The sequence below is a fragment of the Pipistrellus kuhlii genome, unplaced genomic scaffold, assembly GCF_014108245.1.
Source record: "Pipistrellus kuhlii isolate mPipKuh1 unplaced genomic scaffold, mPipKuh1.p scaffold_m20_p_3, whole genome shotgun sequence".
Lineage (NCBI taxonomy): Eukaryota > Metazoa > Chordata > Mammalia > Chiroptera > Vespertilionidae > Pipistrellus > Pipistrellus kuhlii.
In genome coordinates, this window is record NW_023425529.1 from 109,958,627 (window position 1) to 109,973,751 (window position 15,125).

Consider the following 15,125-nt stretch of genomic DNA (forward strand, 5'->3'; position numbering starts at 1 on the left):
GTTTGACTGGTTTAACATTTCTGTATTTGCTTTTTTGGTAATTATTGTTTTTTAAAACTAATCTATTCTGTTTTTATCACAGGCTCAGGTATTAGTGTTGATGCTTGCAACAAGTAAGTAATGAACAATTTGCTCTGCTATCTTCTGGTCATTTCATAGATACATCTTGTCTCCCAGTTAAGACTTAGTTAAGTAAATTTGAGAGAAAAGTCTTTGATACTTCTATTCTTTTTATGATGTTTTCTAATAAAAGTCTGGACAAGCAGCAAAGGCTCAATAAATTACTGTTAATTTCAAGACTTTTTAAACATTTTTATGAGGAAAGTCTTTGGTAACACTTAAATTTTTTTAGTGATTAGACTGGAGCAGGAAAGTCAAAATAGTCATGATCTGAATTTTTAGTGGCTGGCATTAGATAATGTATTTTAACTAGGAGACAGAGAGATAAACAGATGATTATAAACTCATATATCTGGTGATTAACAATGCATGCGCCCTGACCGATGCTGCTAAGTGGTTAGAGTATCTGCCTGTACACTAAACGGTCTCGGGTTCAATTCCTGATCAAGGGCATGTACCTGGGTTGCAGGTGTGATCCCCAACCCTCAACCCCAGTCAGGACTCAAGAGGAAGGCAACCAATCAATGTGTCTCCCTCACAACGATGTCCCTCCCTCTCTCTCTCTCTCCCTCTCCCTCTCCCTCTCCCTCTCCCTCTCCCTCTCCCTCTCTCTCCCTCCCTCCCTCTTCCCCATCCCACTTCCACTCTCTAAAAATCAATGGAAAAAATATCCTCCAGTGAGAATTAACAACAACAAAAAAGACAATGCAATGATACAAAATCAATTTTCAGTTATCCGTGCAAAGGGAAGGGAGAAATAGCATGTAAGACAGAGGAAAATAGTTCACCCACTTAATAGGAAACCCTGATCAGCAGGACTGCCATGAGGTCCTCGTCTAGGAAAAGTGAGTCCCAGACCACATGCAGATGCTCTCAATGTGGACAACAGAACATAGGCAGGTCTGCTAGAAGCAGTTCTTAGTTAAAAGTTCAAAGCAAAAAGCTTGTATAAAAAGAAACAAGGTGCCAAAACCGGTTTGGCTCAGCGGTAGAGCGTCGGTCTGAGGACTGAAGGGTCCCAGGTTCGATTCTGGTCAAGGGTATGTACATTGGTTGCGGGCACATCCCCGGTAGGGGGTGTACAAGAGGCAGCTGGTCGATGTTTCTCTCTCATTGATGTTTCTAGCTCTCTATCTCTCTCCCTTCCTCTCTGTAAAAAAATCAATAAAATACATTTAAAAAGAAAGAAACAAGGTGATGTCCTAGATGAAATCATTAAGACTTGGGCTTACTATCTCTTTCTGCCAGAGTTTCACAAGAGAGTGATTAATCGAAAAGGAAATCTAGGAAAGAATTCAAAATTACTTTATTAAATATGCACCAAGGTCTATACCTTTGTCATGAACTCCTCCAGCTGCTCTACAAACTGCTTGGTCTGCTGTTGAATGAACTGTTCACAGGCCGATTTCAGATGACGATCTACATCTTTTTTAGAGTCAAGATAATGTTCTCTTATCTCAGGAGTGCCCTAAAAGAGACAATTCCCTCCTGCTTTTACACACTTAAAAATTACCAGATATGTAAAGAATGCCACTTATCTCCCACCACAAATGAGACAGATTCCTTCTTACCTCCAACAAGAACTCTATCAAGGCATTGTTGCTATTCAGCCTAAAAAATCTTGGAACAGTCATAGGGTTCAGGATTTTAAATGCTGCATCTATGAAACAAAATTACTCATCCAGTGAATATGTACAATTTCAAAAGAAAAACTGTTACTGAGTTACTGTTTCAGTGTTAATGATACACACTAGTTCTCTATTACCACAAAGCAAGAACAGTTTTGTTTTCACCAATTCATCTCCACTATGACATTGAGATTGGTGCCAAGATGGCCACGGTACCCACATATCGTAACTTTCTAGAAGTCAGAAGTGCAAAATGACTATTAAACTTAATTATTCACTAATTGAAAAAAATAAAAATGATAAATGGTAATCGATATCTGAAAATTTCGCTGCTTTACTCTTACAATGATTAATAGTTTGTTTGTTTTTTAAATATTCATATACTTACCCGACTTCTTTTGTAAGATCCTGGCTGGCACAGAAATTTATTCATTTGAAGCAGAGTGAATAAATTAATGTGTCAGCCAGAAAGAAAACACCAAAAGGACATATTTACCCCTTAACCTCTAGGCAAACTAGATCTATATGAATTATTAATCGAGGTCTCATTGATGTTCAAATGCAATAAGATATAACATTAGTCGTGAAAGGTTAGAGGCTTAAAAATAAAGAGAGCAAGTATTATTAAGGGATAGTCAGAAAAGACCATTTTTTTGCTTTGCTTTGCTTTGCTTTGCTTTGCCAGACTGGAGAAAGCAAAGCATGCAATGCTTCCAACTGTGGTTTTACTGCCCTGACCCTGATCTTACTGAGAAAGAACCTCGCTATCAGATCCAGTGTTCAGAGTAAGGCTTTATTTAGTAAATGCCTCTTTGTGTCTGCTCTCTTTCCTACAAGACACCTGACCGAGTGTCTGCAATAAACAGAATCAAATCAGCATATGGTAGAATTACATATACTGTAGAGAAAACATACTTTAAATCAATATTTGCCAAAATTTTAGGATATTTCATTTTCTCACACCTCAGTGGATCTATACTAGAACCCAGCAGCAACAAATCATGAATTTTAAAAAGTGCAAGAAAGTAGGTCAGCCCTGCTTTAGCCCACCACTAAAATAAAGTAAGGACTCAGCGCCTGGCATTCTTCAAGGTTAAGAGCACTATTCCCACATCTCACACTGAAAAGAAGAAAATCCACTAGAATGGTTGAGAGACAGAAGCTTCTGATGAGAATAAGCTCTAGAAAATTTATGCATTCTCTGAGGATAAAAACCAGAAAATTGGGCTTCTGTTTAAAAAAAAAAAGACCAAATATATAAATAAAATGCAAGTTTACTATCCAAATTCCAGCAGAACCAAAGAGCATTCTTTGTGGTGGAAAGAAGACAGCATTAAGAAAAAGAACCAACTGTTTTAATATGAATCATGGTAAGACCACGTTGGTTCCCAGGTGAGTTAAATACAGTCTACTAATTTATAAACAGTCATTAGGGAACGTCCTACTACGACCCTTGGAAATCGTATATTTGAAGTTCCACTGAACCATAGAATACAGAAAATAATTTGAGTGGCTGAATTTTCTCAATTCCCCCAAGACATAAGAGAGAAGTTCATCATTGCATAAATGAATGGCTTAAGTCATTAGAGTTGAATTCTCTTGAAAATTATTAAGAAAAGATAATGATTAGATAATTTTGTAAGTAATTAAGAAAAATGAAGGATACGTGTGGTATACTCTTCACTGCTTAAGATCAACATCTTAGAAAATAACTACTTTGATCTTTTAGAAATCATCACTTGTTAATTCAGAGACAAATGATTAGGATAGATGAGGCATCTTTCCCAATATGATCCTATATTAGCAACTCAAAGACCCTATCTGCATTACTTAACAACCAACCGATTTAACAATAACACCACTTACATTAAACGCCTTAAGCTTACAAAGCCCATTCATTCTTAATGATCTTAATTGATTTGGTAACCTGGTAAAGGTATGATATGTGGATTATGCTCAATTTACCTGGCATAGGAAAGCTAAGACACCTATTCAAGATCACGCAAGAGCCAGGAAATGATGAGCCAGGAACAGAACCTGACTCTTTCAGACTCAGATAAATATTCTTCCCTTTTACCCAGCTGCTTTCTGAATTTTAATGGACTGACAAACTCAATGTTTAAAGCCATCCCAATTAGCTGACACTGTAGGTAGCTGTTATATTGACCTTCCATTTTTTAACTGGTTATGGTAGTACGTGGCAGAGTCTAAGAGAGGTAATGATATATTACAAATGGAAATGCTCAGATATAGTTCCCTTCATAAAGGAAATACAGCAAGTTAGATGTAATTAGGATGCTCAGTTTAGTATAAACAAGTGACATGCTTAGCAAGCACAGCATGCAAAAAAATTGCAGATGAACATAAAATAAACCTATAACCTGTGCTGATACATTTGGACAGGTTGAACACACCCAACTGTGCCAGCCAGGACAATAAAGTACCTCTAGTTTTCTTGAGGTCCAGGGAAATTTCCTTAATGGTGAATTCAGTGTGAAATGGAGCAATTTGTTCACGAAGAATCAAAAGATGCTTTATTAAAAAAAGTTGTCCATCAATCTGAGTCTAAATAAGACAGAAAATGGATATTATCACAGATTAAATAAAAATATGAACATAAAATACATACGTTGTTAATTCATATTAACCTAAGTTTATGGGCCCTAACCTTTTTACTCTTAACATAACTTAATGGCGCCAACACTCCTTTGTTGTGCAATGAATTCTCCCCATATTATCCAGATTAAAATTATCTGGAAATATCTTGCTGCAAACTGTTACTAACACTGTTACCAGCTCTAGGAAGTAAATCTGAAAGAAGGTTGTAAAGCAACACAGAAAGAGCAGCCAAACCTATTTTAACTTGGTGCAAATGCAGAAGAGAACACGCAGCCTAACAGCACAGAGCAGGAAGTAAAATAAAAGTTCTAAGTGTGAGCACAATTCTGTCCTCTTGTGCCTTTCTAGCTTCTCTTCAGTAACACTGCTTTCACTATTTGGTCAAAGTGGTTTCAAAATCTAGAACATCAGAAATAATCATATTTATACAAAAGTACAAAAGGAGCCTCCAAACGTACAATGATTTGGGCTTGCCATTTCAGATTATCCTGCCACCAACAGAGCACTGGCTACCCAAACCCCAGAAAGTCTCTGCATCTCCTTTTGTCCTCTCTGGATCCATCCACAAGAGTCTGTGACTCACCCTTAGTTCTCAAAGCTTGACCCAAAGAGTGAATAATCATAGCTCTCACTTCAGAAAAGAGTCACTATAAAACAAGAGCAAGGCTGGTTGCTCCTCCTCAAATACAAGGCCCTGTGCCTTGGAAAGAGCCGTGCTTCTCGCAGCATCTGTTAACCTCTCTCTGGCCTTTGCTTGGGTATTCTTAGGTGAGTAATAAACTTTGTGGTGCTGCGTGAGAAAATTTTCCTCTAGAGTGTAAAGTACCCCCTACAGCGATATTCCCTGTACTTGTGCACATAAGGGCATTTTTCATAGATGTGTGTTCAGACTTTACAGATCTCAAAATTAACAGAGGAGCCCTGGCTGGGTGGGTCAGCTGGTTGGAGCACCATCCTATACACCAAAAGGTTACAGGTTCGATTCCCAGTAAGGGCACATACCTGGATTGCAGGTTCAATCCCCAGTAAGAACACATACAGGAGGCAACTGATTGGTGTTACTCTATCTCTTTCCCTTCCTTCCTTCCTCCCTCCCTTCCTCCTTATATTTCTAAAATCAATAAAAACATATCCTAGGGTGAAGATTTAAAAAACCTTAAAGCCCAGCCAGAATGGTTCAGTGGTTGAGGGTCAACCCATGAATCAAGAGGTATACAGGGCACATGCCCAAGTTGCAGGCTCAATCCCCAGTAGGAGGCATGCAGAATGCAGCTAATGGATGTTTCTCTGCCATCAATGTTTCTATCTCTATCCTTCACCCTTCCTCTCTTTCTAAAAGATCAATAAAAACATATTTTTGAAAAAAGAAAAAAAAATAAACCAGCTCTGGCAGGTGTTTCTAAGTGGTTAGAGCATTGGTCCAAGTGTCAAAGGTTCCATTCCCAGTCAAGCTGGGTTGCAGATTCAATCTGTTTAGGAGGCAACCAGTCAATGTGGCAATACATGAATGTCTCTCTCTCCCCACCTCCCTCCACTCTCTCTAAGAATCAATGGAAAAATCTCAAGTGAGGATTAATAAAAACAAAACAAACAAAACACAACAAAAATTAACAGGAGAAATCGTGCCTCTGAGGCCAAGTCCCACAACAGTCAGCCTCCTGTTAATACTAAGACATCAAGAGGATCCTCTGATACTTCTAATCCTTCGCACTCACTGTTAGAAAACGCTGGCTAGGAAACTAGGCAGAAAGAATGGTCTCTTTAATGTGTAGAAAGAATAGCACATTAAATTGGTCTCTCAAAGCATCAAAAAGAGGATTTACATAAATGACTCAACCTGTGATGTCATTTAGGTGTCAACCCATTCCTTTGAGGTATTAAAATGCCTGTGCTGTTTTAAAAGGGGACCCAGCCAGTGTGGCTCAGTGGTTGAGCATCGACCCATGAACCAAGAGGTTGCTGGTTCGATTTCCTATCAGGGCACATCCCAGGTGGAAGCTCAGTCCCTATGGGGGCCATGCAGGAGGCAGCTAATAGATGTTGATATTTCTTTCTCATCAATGTTTCTCTCTCTCTCCCTTTCTAAGTCAATAAAAACATATTTTTCAAAAGGGGAGGAAAGGTCATTTGGAACTTGACTTGTTAAGGGCAGATAGAAATGTTAAGTTTCTCCAAAACAAAACTTGGGTCCAACTGTTCTCTGTCTGTGTCTGTCTATGTATGTCTATATATGTAGTAAATGTGAAATAATTTTCTACCTCCAAATGGTACTGTTAAAATCGACTTAAAAGCAAGTGCTTGTAGGGATTGGGTATTCTAAAATTCTCAGAAATACAGAAAATAATTCAAATGCTTTTCAAGGGAAAATGCATTTAGAAATTAATATCTAAAATTAATTCTTAGTAAATAAAAGCCAGTTTAAGTTTGTTGGTTTAAGTAAAACAGACATGTCTTTATTTTACCTGGGCTTTACAAAATTAAGTCCATGTTAATAACTGACACTGATATTTATGAAATATGTTTCTAGAGGTTATAAAATGTCCTCATAAATCTGCTAAGTTAAAGAATGCAAATTGTTTACTTCTTAATTTTCATTAGAAATTGAGGTTTTAAGGGTTAAAATCTCAATATACATAGGAATAATTTTGCAGTGTACCAGAAGGGCCCCTGGAACACCTCAAAGGGTTTGTTTTTTTAAGTTAAATTGTATGAGAAACATTGTAAAATAGCTGATGAAAAACCCCTAGGGCATATTGTATAGGTAAACAATGATTATAAATTAAATAGTAGTTGAGAATATAGGAAACCCACAGAGCTGGTTGGTTTTTCCCAGCTCCCAGGGAAACCCCATTATTTGTTTTTTATAATCCTTTATGCATCATTGTGCATTTAAGCTGAACTCAAATGAAGGAACCTATGAGCTGACACTGAAAGGAGACATTTTACGCTATTGCCAAGGTTTGATAGAGTCACTTAAAGAAAATGTCAACTTAATAATGGCTTCCTTTCACAGTGAGCTTCCAGGAGACAAAGATTTAGATATTGTTTTTTTGAAAGAACATCAAATAAAAGACACTCTTCAATCTCGCTGGAAGAGAATTTATCCCATCTCTGACATTCGCCTCCACCTACAACGCACATCAAAGAATCCTCAAGGATGAGAAGCCACTAACATCAGAGATAGACAGCTATCCCAAGACATCAACAAGACCTGTACACCTACTGATTGATATTGAACTCAGGATCCATTTTGCTTCATTGTATCTACTTGTATGCTAATGATATTAGTCATAATAACAGTTACTGGTATACTTGCCCTAGCTGGTTTGGCTCAGTGGATAGATAGAGTGTTGGTCTGTGGACCAAAGGGTCCCAAGTTCGATTCTGGTCAAGGGCACGTAACTCGGTCACAGGCTCCTCCCTGGCCTGGGGCCCCGGTCGGGGCTTGTGCAGGAGGCAATCAATCGATGTGCTTCTCTCACATAAATATTTCTATCTGTCTTTCCCTCTCTCCTCCACTCTCTCTAAAATTCAATGGAAAAATATCCTCAGGTAAGAACTTAAAGTAATAATAATAAGTTATACTTGTTCTTTGTGTTTTTGTATATGTAGTTAAACTGTTATGATGACTGAACGTGTATAATAAGATCACTGTTAAGCTCAGCCGATATGGCTCAGTGGTTAAGCATGGACCTATGAACCAGAAGGTCACAGTTCAAATCCCAGTCAGGGCATGTGCCTGAGTTGCAGGCTCAATCTCCAGTAAGGGACGTGCAGGGGGTAGCCGATTGATGATTCTCTCTTATCATTAATGCTTCTATCTCTCTTCCCTCTCCCTTCTTCTCTCTGATAACAATTTAAAAAATATTTAGATATTAAAGTAACTTTAAAAAATCACTGTTATACTCTTTTCATGGCTTATGTAAATGTTATACTACAATAGATGCCTAATACAGAAATATAGACAGAACTTGGCAATTAGGCAAAACTCAAACATGAGAGTTCACAGAATAGAAATGACCCAGCGTTTTATTCACAATGAAGCTCATATGACCTAACTACTTTCCATTTAACTGTCCTTCCCTTTTGTGTGAAAAATTCGGCCCATGATTATGGTATTGCCTCATCCCCAATAGTCAATAAGAGCACATCGATACTGAGCCTTCTTAGGAATGACCCTTCCTAGCACTGTGAGACTACACTATCCAACCAAAAGGTTGGTCATCAATACAACTTTCGGATTGATTTATAACCAAAAGGGGGAACTGTGGACAAAAAAGGGGGGTTCAATGGAAATCTGATCTTAAAATCCTATCCAGGAAGGTCATAATGGGTAGTTATGCCCCAGGAATACAACTTCTTTACTAAAAGGCTTATTTTGCCTTAAAGTCCTGTCCCTTGTTTCTGTGAATCCAGATGAACATACTTTACAATGCCTCTTTCCAGACCCCTCTTTCTAAGATGTAACCACCCTCAAGAGAGCAAATAATCTTCTGTCCTATAATCCAAACCTAACCTTGCTTCCTCCCACCTCCATGTAATCTTCCCTGACATACCTTCCTTAATTTTGAATGCAAAACTGTTATTTTTCAGAGCATTTGAGAACTTACTCCCTGACTTATATCATCTGTTTGGCTCAAATAAACTCATTTTTTAAAAAGCTGAAAGGCAAAAGTATACAAACTCAGCCATGAAAATAAATTAGCTAATGCTTACCAAACTGAGGGCTCCCTCATACATACTTACACTCTTTATTATACGTAGAAAACAGAATGAGATATTACTGGCAATGAGGGCAAAGACTGACTAATCGAAAGGCTCTTAGCCTCCCTTAAAAAAAAAGGTACAAAAGGACATAAGCATATGAACTTTTTTAAAATTAGGACTTTTTCCCCTACTGATCCAATAAATGCATGCTCATTGTAGAAAATTTGAAAAGTTAAATAAAAGTGTAGGGGAAGGGAGGAAAAATTCAGTCATTCACAAGCTTTCAATGTTACATTTTTCTAATGTATGTTTTCATTACATATTTATGTATATTTCACCTATTATAAAAAAATATGGCCCTGGCCAGGGTTGTTAAGTGGTTAGAGTATTGGTCAGCATACCGAAGGGTCACAGTTCAATTCCCAGACAAGGGCACATCCCTGGGTTGCAGGTTTAATCCCTGGCTGTGGTTGGGGTATGTGCAAGAGGCAACCAATCAATGTGTCTCCCTCCTTCTTCCCCTGTCCCTTCCACTCTCTCTAAAATCTATGGGAAATATATTCTGGTGAGGATTAACAAAATCAGACTTGGAAATACTTTTAAAAACTTAAACCTGCCTGTCTATAACTTAATTTTCCATCCTCCTGTAGTGCCCATATCAACATGCCATGTCCTTCTCCATTCCACAAATGGGAGAACATAGTGGTCACAAACAAAGATAGAACTTGTCTAACTACTAGGTCCCAATCTCTTTTGTGAGAAGATACTTTTTTAAATTTGTCTAAAGCCTTGAAATTAGAAATCAAGTCTATAAATCTGAAAGACCAGAAAGGTTAACAAGGTTTGAACACTCCAAGCAGAAATCTTAGCTGGAAACAGCCCCACAGCTCCCTCCCGTAGGCAGCGGCATTTTAGGTGAAGAGTTAGCAGAACAACACTTTCAGCCATGCTGTACTTCTGGGGAAAAATCGCAGGGGCCGTGGATGAGGCACATGGCAGCCGTTTTCAGCCCCAGATCCCTTACTGATTAAAACTATAAGCCATAAAGTCACAGCAATGAATTCTATCCAATAGCCCATAAGCCACAAAAGCCTGTCTTCCAAAGTAACTGGCTGATTTCCTCCAAGTGAGGCTATTTAAACTATTGTATTTAAAACACCAGTGTAAAATAAAACATCATCGTAGGTATTATTATACTAGTAATTTGCTATATTTACTTGAAAACCCCATTTTGGTATTCTAAGGAAAACAGCAATCCAGCACCTCCCCAGTTACTAAGGCTTTAAAAAGAATCTTTTATACTACAGAATTTATAACCTATATTATTATTTTTGATGCTTTAGCAAACTTAAGAGTTCTCTTACACAGTATCATCTTTATTTACCACTATAATGAAATACTAGCTTCTCTCAAAATTAAGTCATTAATCAAAGAAATCCTCCTGCCAAAATGCCTTTAAATGTATTGGGTCTAGTAATAATTAATGTCGTTTTTAAACATTTGTTTAAAATCTTGCTTGGCGTTGACTTGTATTGACATAACCTTCAAACACGTGGTATCTACAGAACGTGTGAAGTGCAATTAACAAGTTTTGCTTGAAAAAGTTTGTTTGGTTTGGTTTTTGTTGCAAAACTAGGGCTAAGAAGATGGCGGATGAAGAGCATATTCGGCACTGCATGCTTTACGAGTTCCAATTAGGAAGAAAAGCAAGTGAGGCTGCAAAAAACATCTGTAGTGCTCTTGGTCAAGATGCAGTTAGCGCCAGAAAATGCCAGCGTTGGTTTGAGAAATTTCGCAAGGGAAATTTTTCGTTAGATGACAAGAGTGGTCGAGGCCGTGTGTCCAATTTTGATCAAGAAGCTCTTCAAGCTCTTTTGGTGCAAAATCCTCAAATTACCCAACAAGAGCTTGCGACAACTTTAAATTGTTCACAAAAAACAATTTCCAATCAATTGCGTACACTTGGCAAAATCCAAAAGTTTGGAAAATGGGTTCCTCATGAGTTGACCGACAACAACCGTAATCAAAGAGTCACAATTTGCAGTTCGCTCCTCTCTCGTCAAAACCGTTTGCCGTTTTTAGAGCACATTGTTACCAGAGATGAAGAATGGGTGCTGTATGCTAATTTGAAAAGGCGGCCTCAATGGTTGGACAAAAATGAGGCTCCGCAGCCCACGCCAAAACCTGACTTGCATACGAAAAAAGTGATGATGTGTGTTTGGTGGAATTTTAAAGGAATTCTTCATTATGAACTTTTACCATCTAACCAAACCATTACAAGTGCAGTGTATAGTGCCCAATTGGAAAGGTTAGCCCAAGCTTTAAGAGAAAAAGAACCGGCGCTGATTAATCGGAAGGGCGTAATTCTTCACCACGATAACGCACGACCGCATACTGCAAGAATCACTGCTGAAAAACTGCGCCAGTTGGAATGGGAAGTTCTCCCTCAACCTGCATATTCTCCTGATATTGCCCCTTCCGATTACCATTTGTTTCGTTCTTTGCAAAACTTTCTTCTTGGAAAAAAATTTAATAATGAAGAATGCCTCAAAAATGCATTGACCGAATTTTTCGCATCAAAATCACAAGAATTTTACAACAGAGGGATTAAAATGCTTCCTGAGCGTTGGGCACAAGTAGTAGAAAACTACGGCAACTATATTGTTAATTAAATTTTGTTGTATTGTTTAAATAAATTCAATTTAAAAAAGTATTAGAAAACGACATTAATTATTACTAGACCTAATATGTGCCTATACATAAATGCTGAATTCCCCAATATTATTATAGGTAACAAGGTTTCACCTAACACTTCATCAAACCTTGTTTTTGCTGATAGATTCTGATGCTCCAAGTAGCGACTGAATGCAGGCAGACAAGGCTTCCTGTGATAATCCTTGGAACACTGCCCTCTGGTGAAATAAAAGAAACATCACACTGTAGCACTTCACAAACAAAAAAGATCATAGGTTGAGGGATTGGAATCATTTATATTACTGGCAACATTCCTCCTGGAATTTCCTATTCCCATGCAACCTTTCTAGACCAACACAAAGTTTCGTGATTTGCATTTCTCAAAACACTCATGTGACCCTTTACTGATATTTCCTGAGCACCTATTTCATGCCAAACTTTGTGCTAGTTGCTAGAAGTACAACTGTAATGAAAAAAATGTTTTCACTACATACTTATGTTTTATTACATACTCTCCAGTGGTGGGGAGACAAGGCTGACGTGGTTCTGACCTCATAGAGTTCTCACTCCAATATGATCTCATGTTGTAGGCGGTTTTTATAAACATATAAAGCCAAGCCAGCTGGTGTGGTTCAGTGGTTGAGTGTCAACCTGTGAACCAGGAGGTCACGGTTCGATTCCTGGTGGAGGCACATGCCTAGGTTGCAGGCTTGATCCCCAGTGGGGGGCATGCAGAAGGTAGCCAATGATTCTCTCTCATCATTGATGTTTCCATCTCTTTCCCCCTCTCTGAAATCAATAAAATATAAATTTTTAAAAAACATATAAAGCCAACTTTAAAACAAACCCTCAGTAAATCTACTTCTAAAAAGTTATCTCAAGTAATTAATGAGTAGTGTATTTTAAGAGTCATGTATGTAACTCTTCATCACAATATTATTTAAAATAAAATAAAAATACTGAAATAACTTAAATGTTCAATAATGAAGGGGCTGACAAATAAAATACAAATTTAAATTATAGAACACTGTGCATGAAATCAAAAAATGCTAGCCCTGGCTGGTTTGGCTCAGTGGATAGAGCATCAGCCTGTGGACTGAAAGGTCCCAGGTTCGATTCCGATCAAGGGCATGTACATTGGTTGCGGGCACATCCCTGGCAGGGGGTGTGCAAGAGGCAGCTGGTCGATGTTTCTCTCTCATGGACATTTCTAGCTCTCTATCTCTCTCCCTTCCTCTCTGTAAAAAATCAATAAAATATATTTTAAAATAAAATAAAATAAAATATTTCTAATGAGCCCAGCTGGCATGGCTCAGTGGCTGAGTGCCGACCTTTGAACCACAAGGTTCAATTCCCAGTCAGGGCACACGCCTGCATCCGCAGAGTGGGGTGTGCTCAAGGCAGTTGATCCATGATTCTCTCTCATCACTGATGTTTCTGTCTCTCTCCCTCTCCCTTCCTCTCTGAAGTCAATAAAAATATATTTTTAAAAAATATTTCTAGCCCTAGCCAGTTTGGCTCCATAGACAGAGTATCGACCTGCGGAGCAGAGTCCCAGGTTCAATTCCAGTCAGGGGCACATACTGTGGTTGCATGTTCCTCCCTGGCCCAGAACCAGGTCAGGGTTTGTGCAGGAGGCAACTAATCAATGTGTTTCTCTCACATCGATGTTTCTGTCTTTCCCTCTCTCTTCCATTCTCCCTAAAAATAAATGAAAAAATTTCCTCGGGTGAAGATTAACCAAAAAATAATAATATATACAGATACATGTATAAAAACAATTTACTGTACAGATAAGGATAACGCAATTTACACATACATCTATGCATCTGTACAATTTAGAGAGACAGACAAGAGTGCGTCGAACTGTAGGATACCACATTCCATGAAGATCTGCTGGAGAAATTGTGGTCTGTGGTCTAGGATTGAGAGATTCTGTTGAACCTAAAAACCCAAATGGAAAAGAAATCACATTTTACTCACATGTAGATTTGTCTTATTTACACAGCAACTATAAACTGTTCTCATTAGCTACCGTTAGTTAGAGCATCCACTTTCTCTAACCCCACCTTCAATCAAGAATGCCATAAGAAACCTAAAACAGGGGCAGGTGAAATTTAACATAGTATGTATAGACTAGTACTAGAGGCCCAGTTCACGGATTTGTGCACCAGTGAGGTCCCTCGACCTGGCCTGCAGGAATTGGGCCCAAACCGCTGGGAGCATGGATTCATACAGGACATGTCTAGCCCATCTCATCCAGTCCCAATGGGGCCAATGGGGCCAGGGAGGGACCATGAGAGGGCTCCAGAACATGTCTGGCCTGTTTCACCCAGTCCTGATTGGCCGGACCCCAGCAGCAAGCTAACCTACCAGTTGGAGCTCTGCTCCCTGGTGGTCAGTGTGTGTCATAGTGACTGGTAGAATGAATAGTTGAACCTTTAGCATATTAGGCTTTTATTATATAGGATGTATGTATTCACATGTGCTCTCATACTCAACCTAATTGCTTTTCCCAAACTGTGATCAATAATCTTTATGACGTGAACAGTATATACATGTTACAGAATACCATGCAGCCATTAAAAAGAAGGTAGATCTATTAAATATATATATAGTCACATGGAAGCAAGTGGGAATCCATGGAGGTCAGGGAGTGACAAGCAAAGCAGTGTTAAACAGGAATACTAGTCAAAGCTGGTTTGTCTAACAGCTTGTCTTCCATGCTGTAAGCAGTATCATTTATAGACCTTCCCAACTCCAAAGATTTACACTTCCATCCCTCACCACCTACCATATGGACAGATTTTCTTGACTTTGTTTCAAAATTACTTTCTACAGACTTTATTATACTCCAAAATACCGCACCTCTTGATTGTTAAATCTCAGAGTCCTACTCTCTGACCACAACATCTCCATGATTTTCTATTTCTCACCTGTTTACTAAAACATACTGTCGACTCCTCCTCCTTTGGCTTCACATCACACCCTGGACTCTTGCCTGCTTCTAACCTCTCTGGCTACTCTGTGTCAGTGAACCCTAAGCATTCCTCTACCTCCATTTGCTCCTTAATGTCAGCATCTGCTGAGACACTCTCCCCAGTTCTGCTATTATTACTCTACTCTCCGTCCCAGGGTAATCAACTACCTCAATCTTAATCTCTAAACCAGTCACCCACTTTATAGCTCCAGAGTAGTCTTTCCAACAGAAATATAATGTGAGCCATAAATGTGACATTAAAATGCTACATTAAAAAAAGTAAAAAGAAGTAAATGCAATTTTAATACATTCTACTTAATCCAATATATCTAAAATATAATCATTGTAACATGTAATCAATGAAGAAATTACTAATA

At 38.5% G+C, this 15,125-nt stretch overlaps 1 protein-coding gene across 8 annotated transcripts in view; it reads right to left on the bottom strand.

Annotated features, from left to right (window-relative positions):
• Positions 1-15,125, bottom strand: part of COG3 (component of oligomeric golgi complex 3) — a 78,990-nt gene that overhangs the window by 13,765 nt on the left and 50,100 nt on the right. For 5 of the 8 annotated variants that reach the window (XM_036456457.2, XM_045588666.1, XM_036456455.2 and 2 more), the window contains 5 exons: positions 13,588-13,712; positions 11,897-11,986; positions 4,193-4,313; positions 1,692-1,780; positions 1,454-1,588 (listed from right to left, as the gene is read on the bottom strand). In XM_036456457.2, the coding sequence (XP_036312350.1) occupies positions 1,454-1,588; positions 1,692-1,780; positions 4,193-4,313; positions 11,897-11,986; positions 13,588-13,712 (560 nt within the window). The remainder of the gene's footprint in view (positions 1-1,453; positions 1,589-1,691; positions 1,781-4,192; positions 4,314-11,896; positions 11,987-13,587; positions 13,713-15,125) is intronic. The other 3 variants (XM_036456458.2, XM_036456460.2, XM_036456456.2) reach the window with 2 other exon arrangements.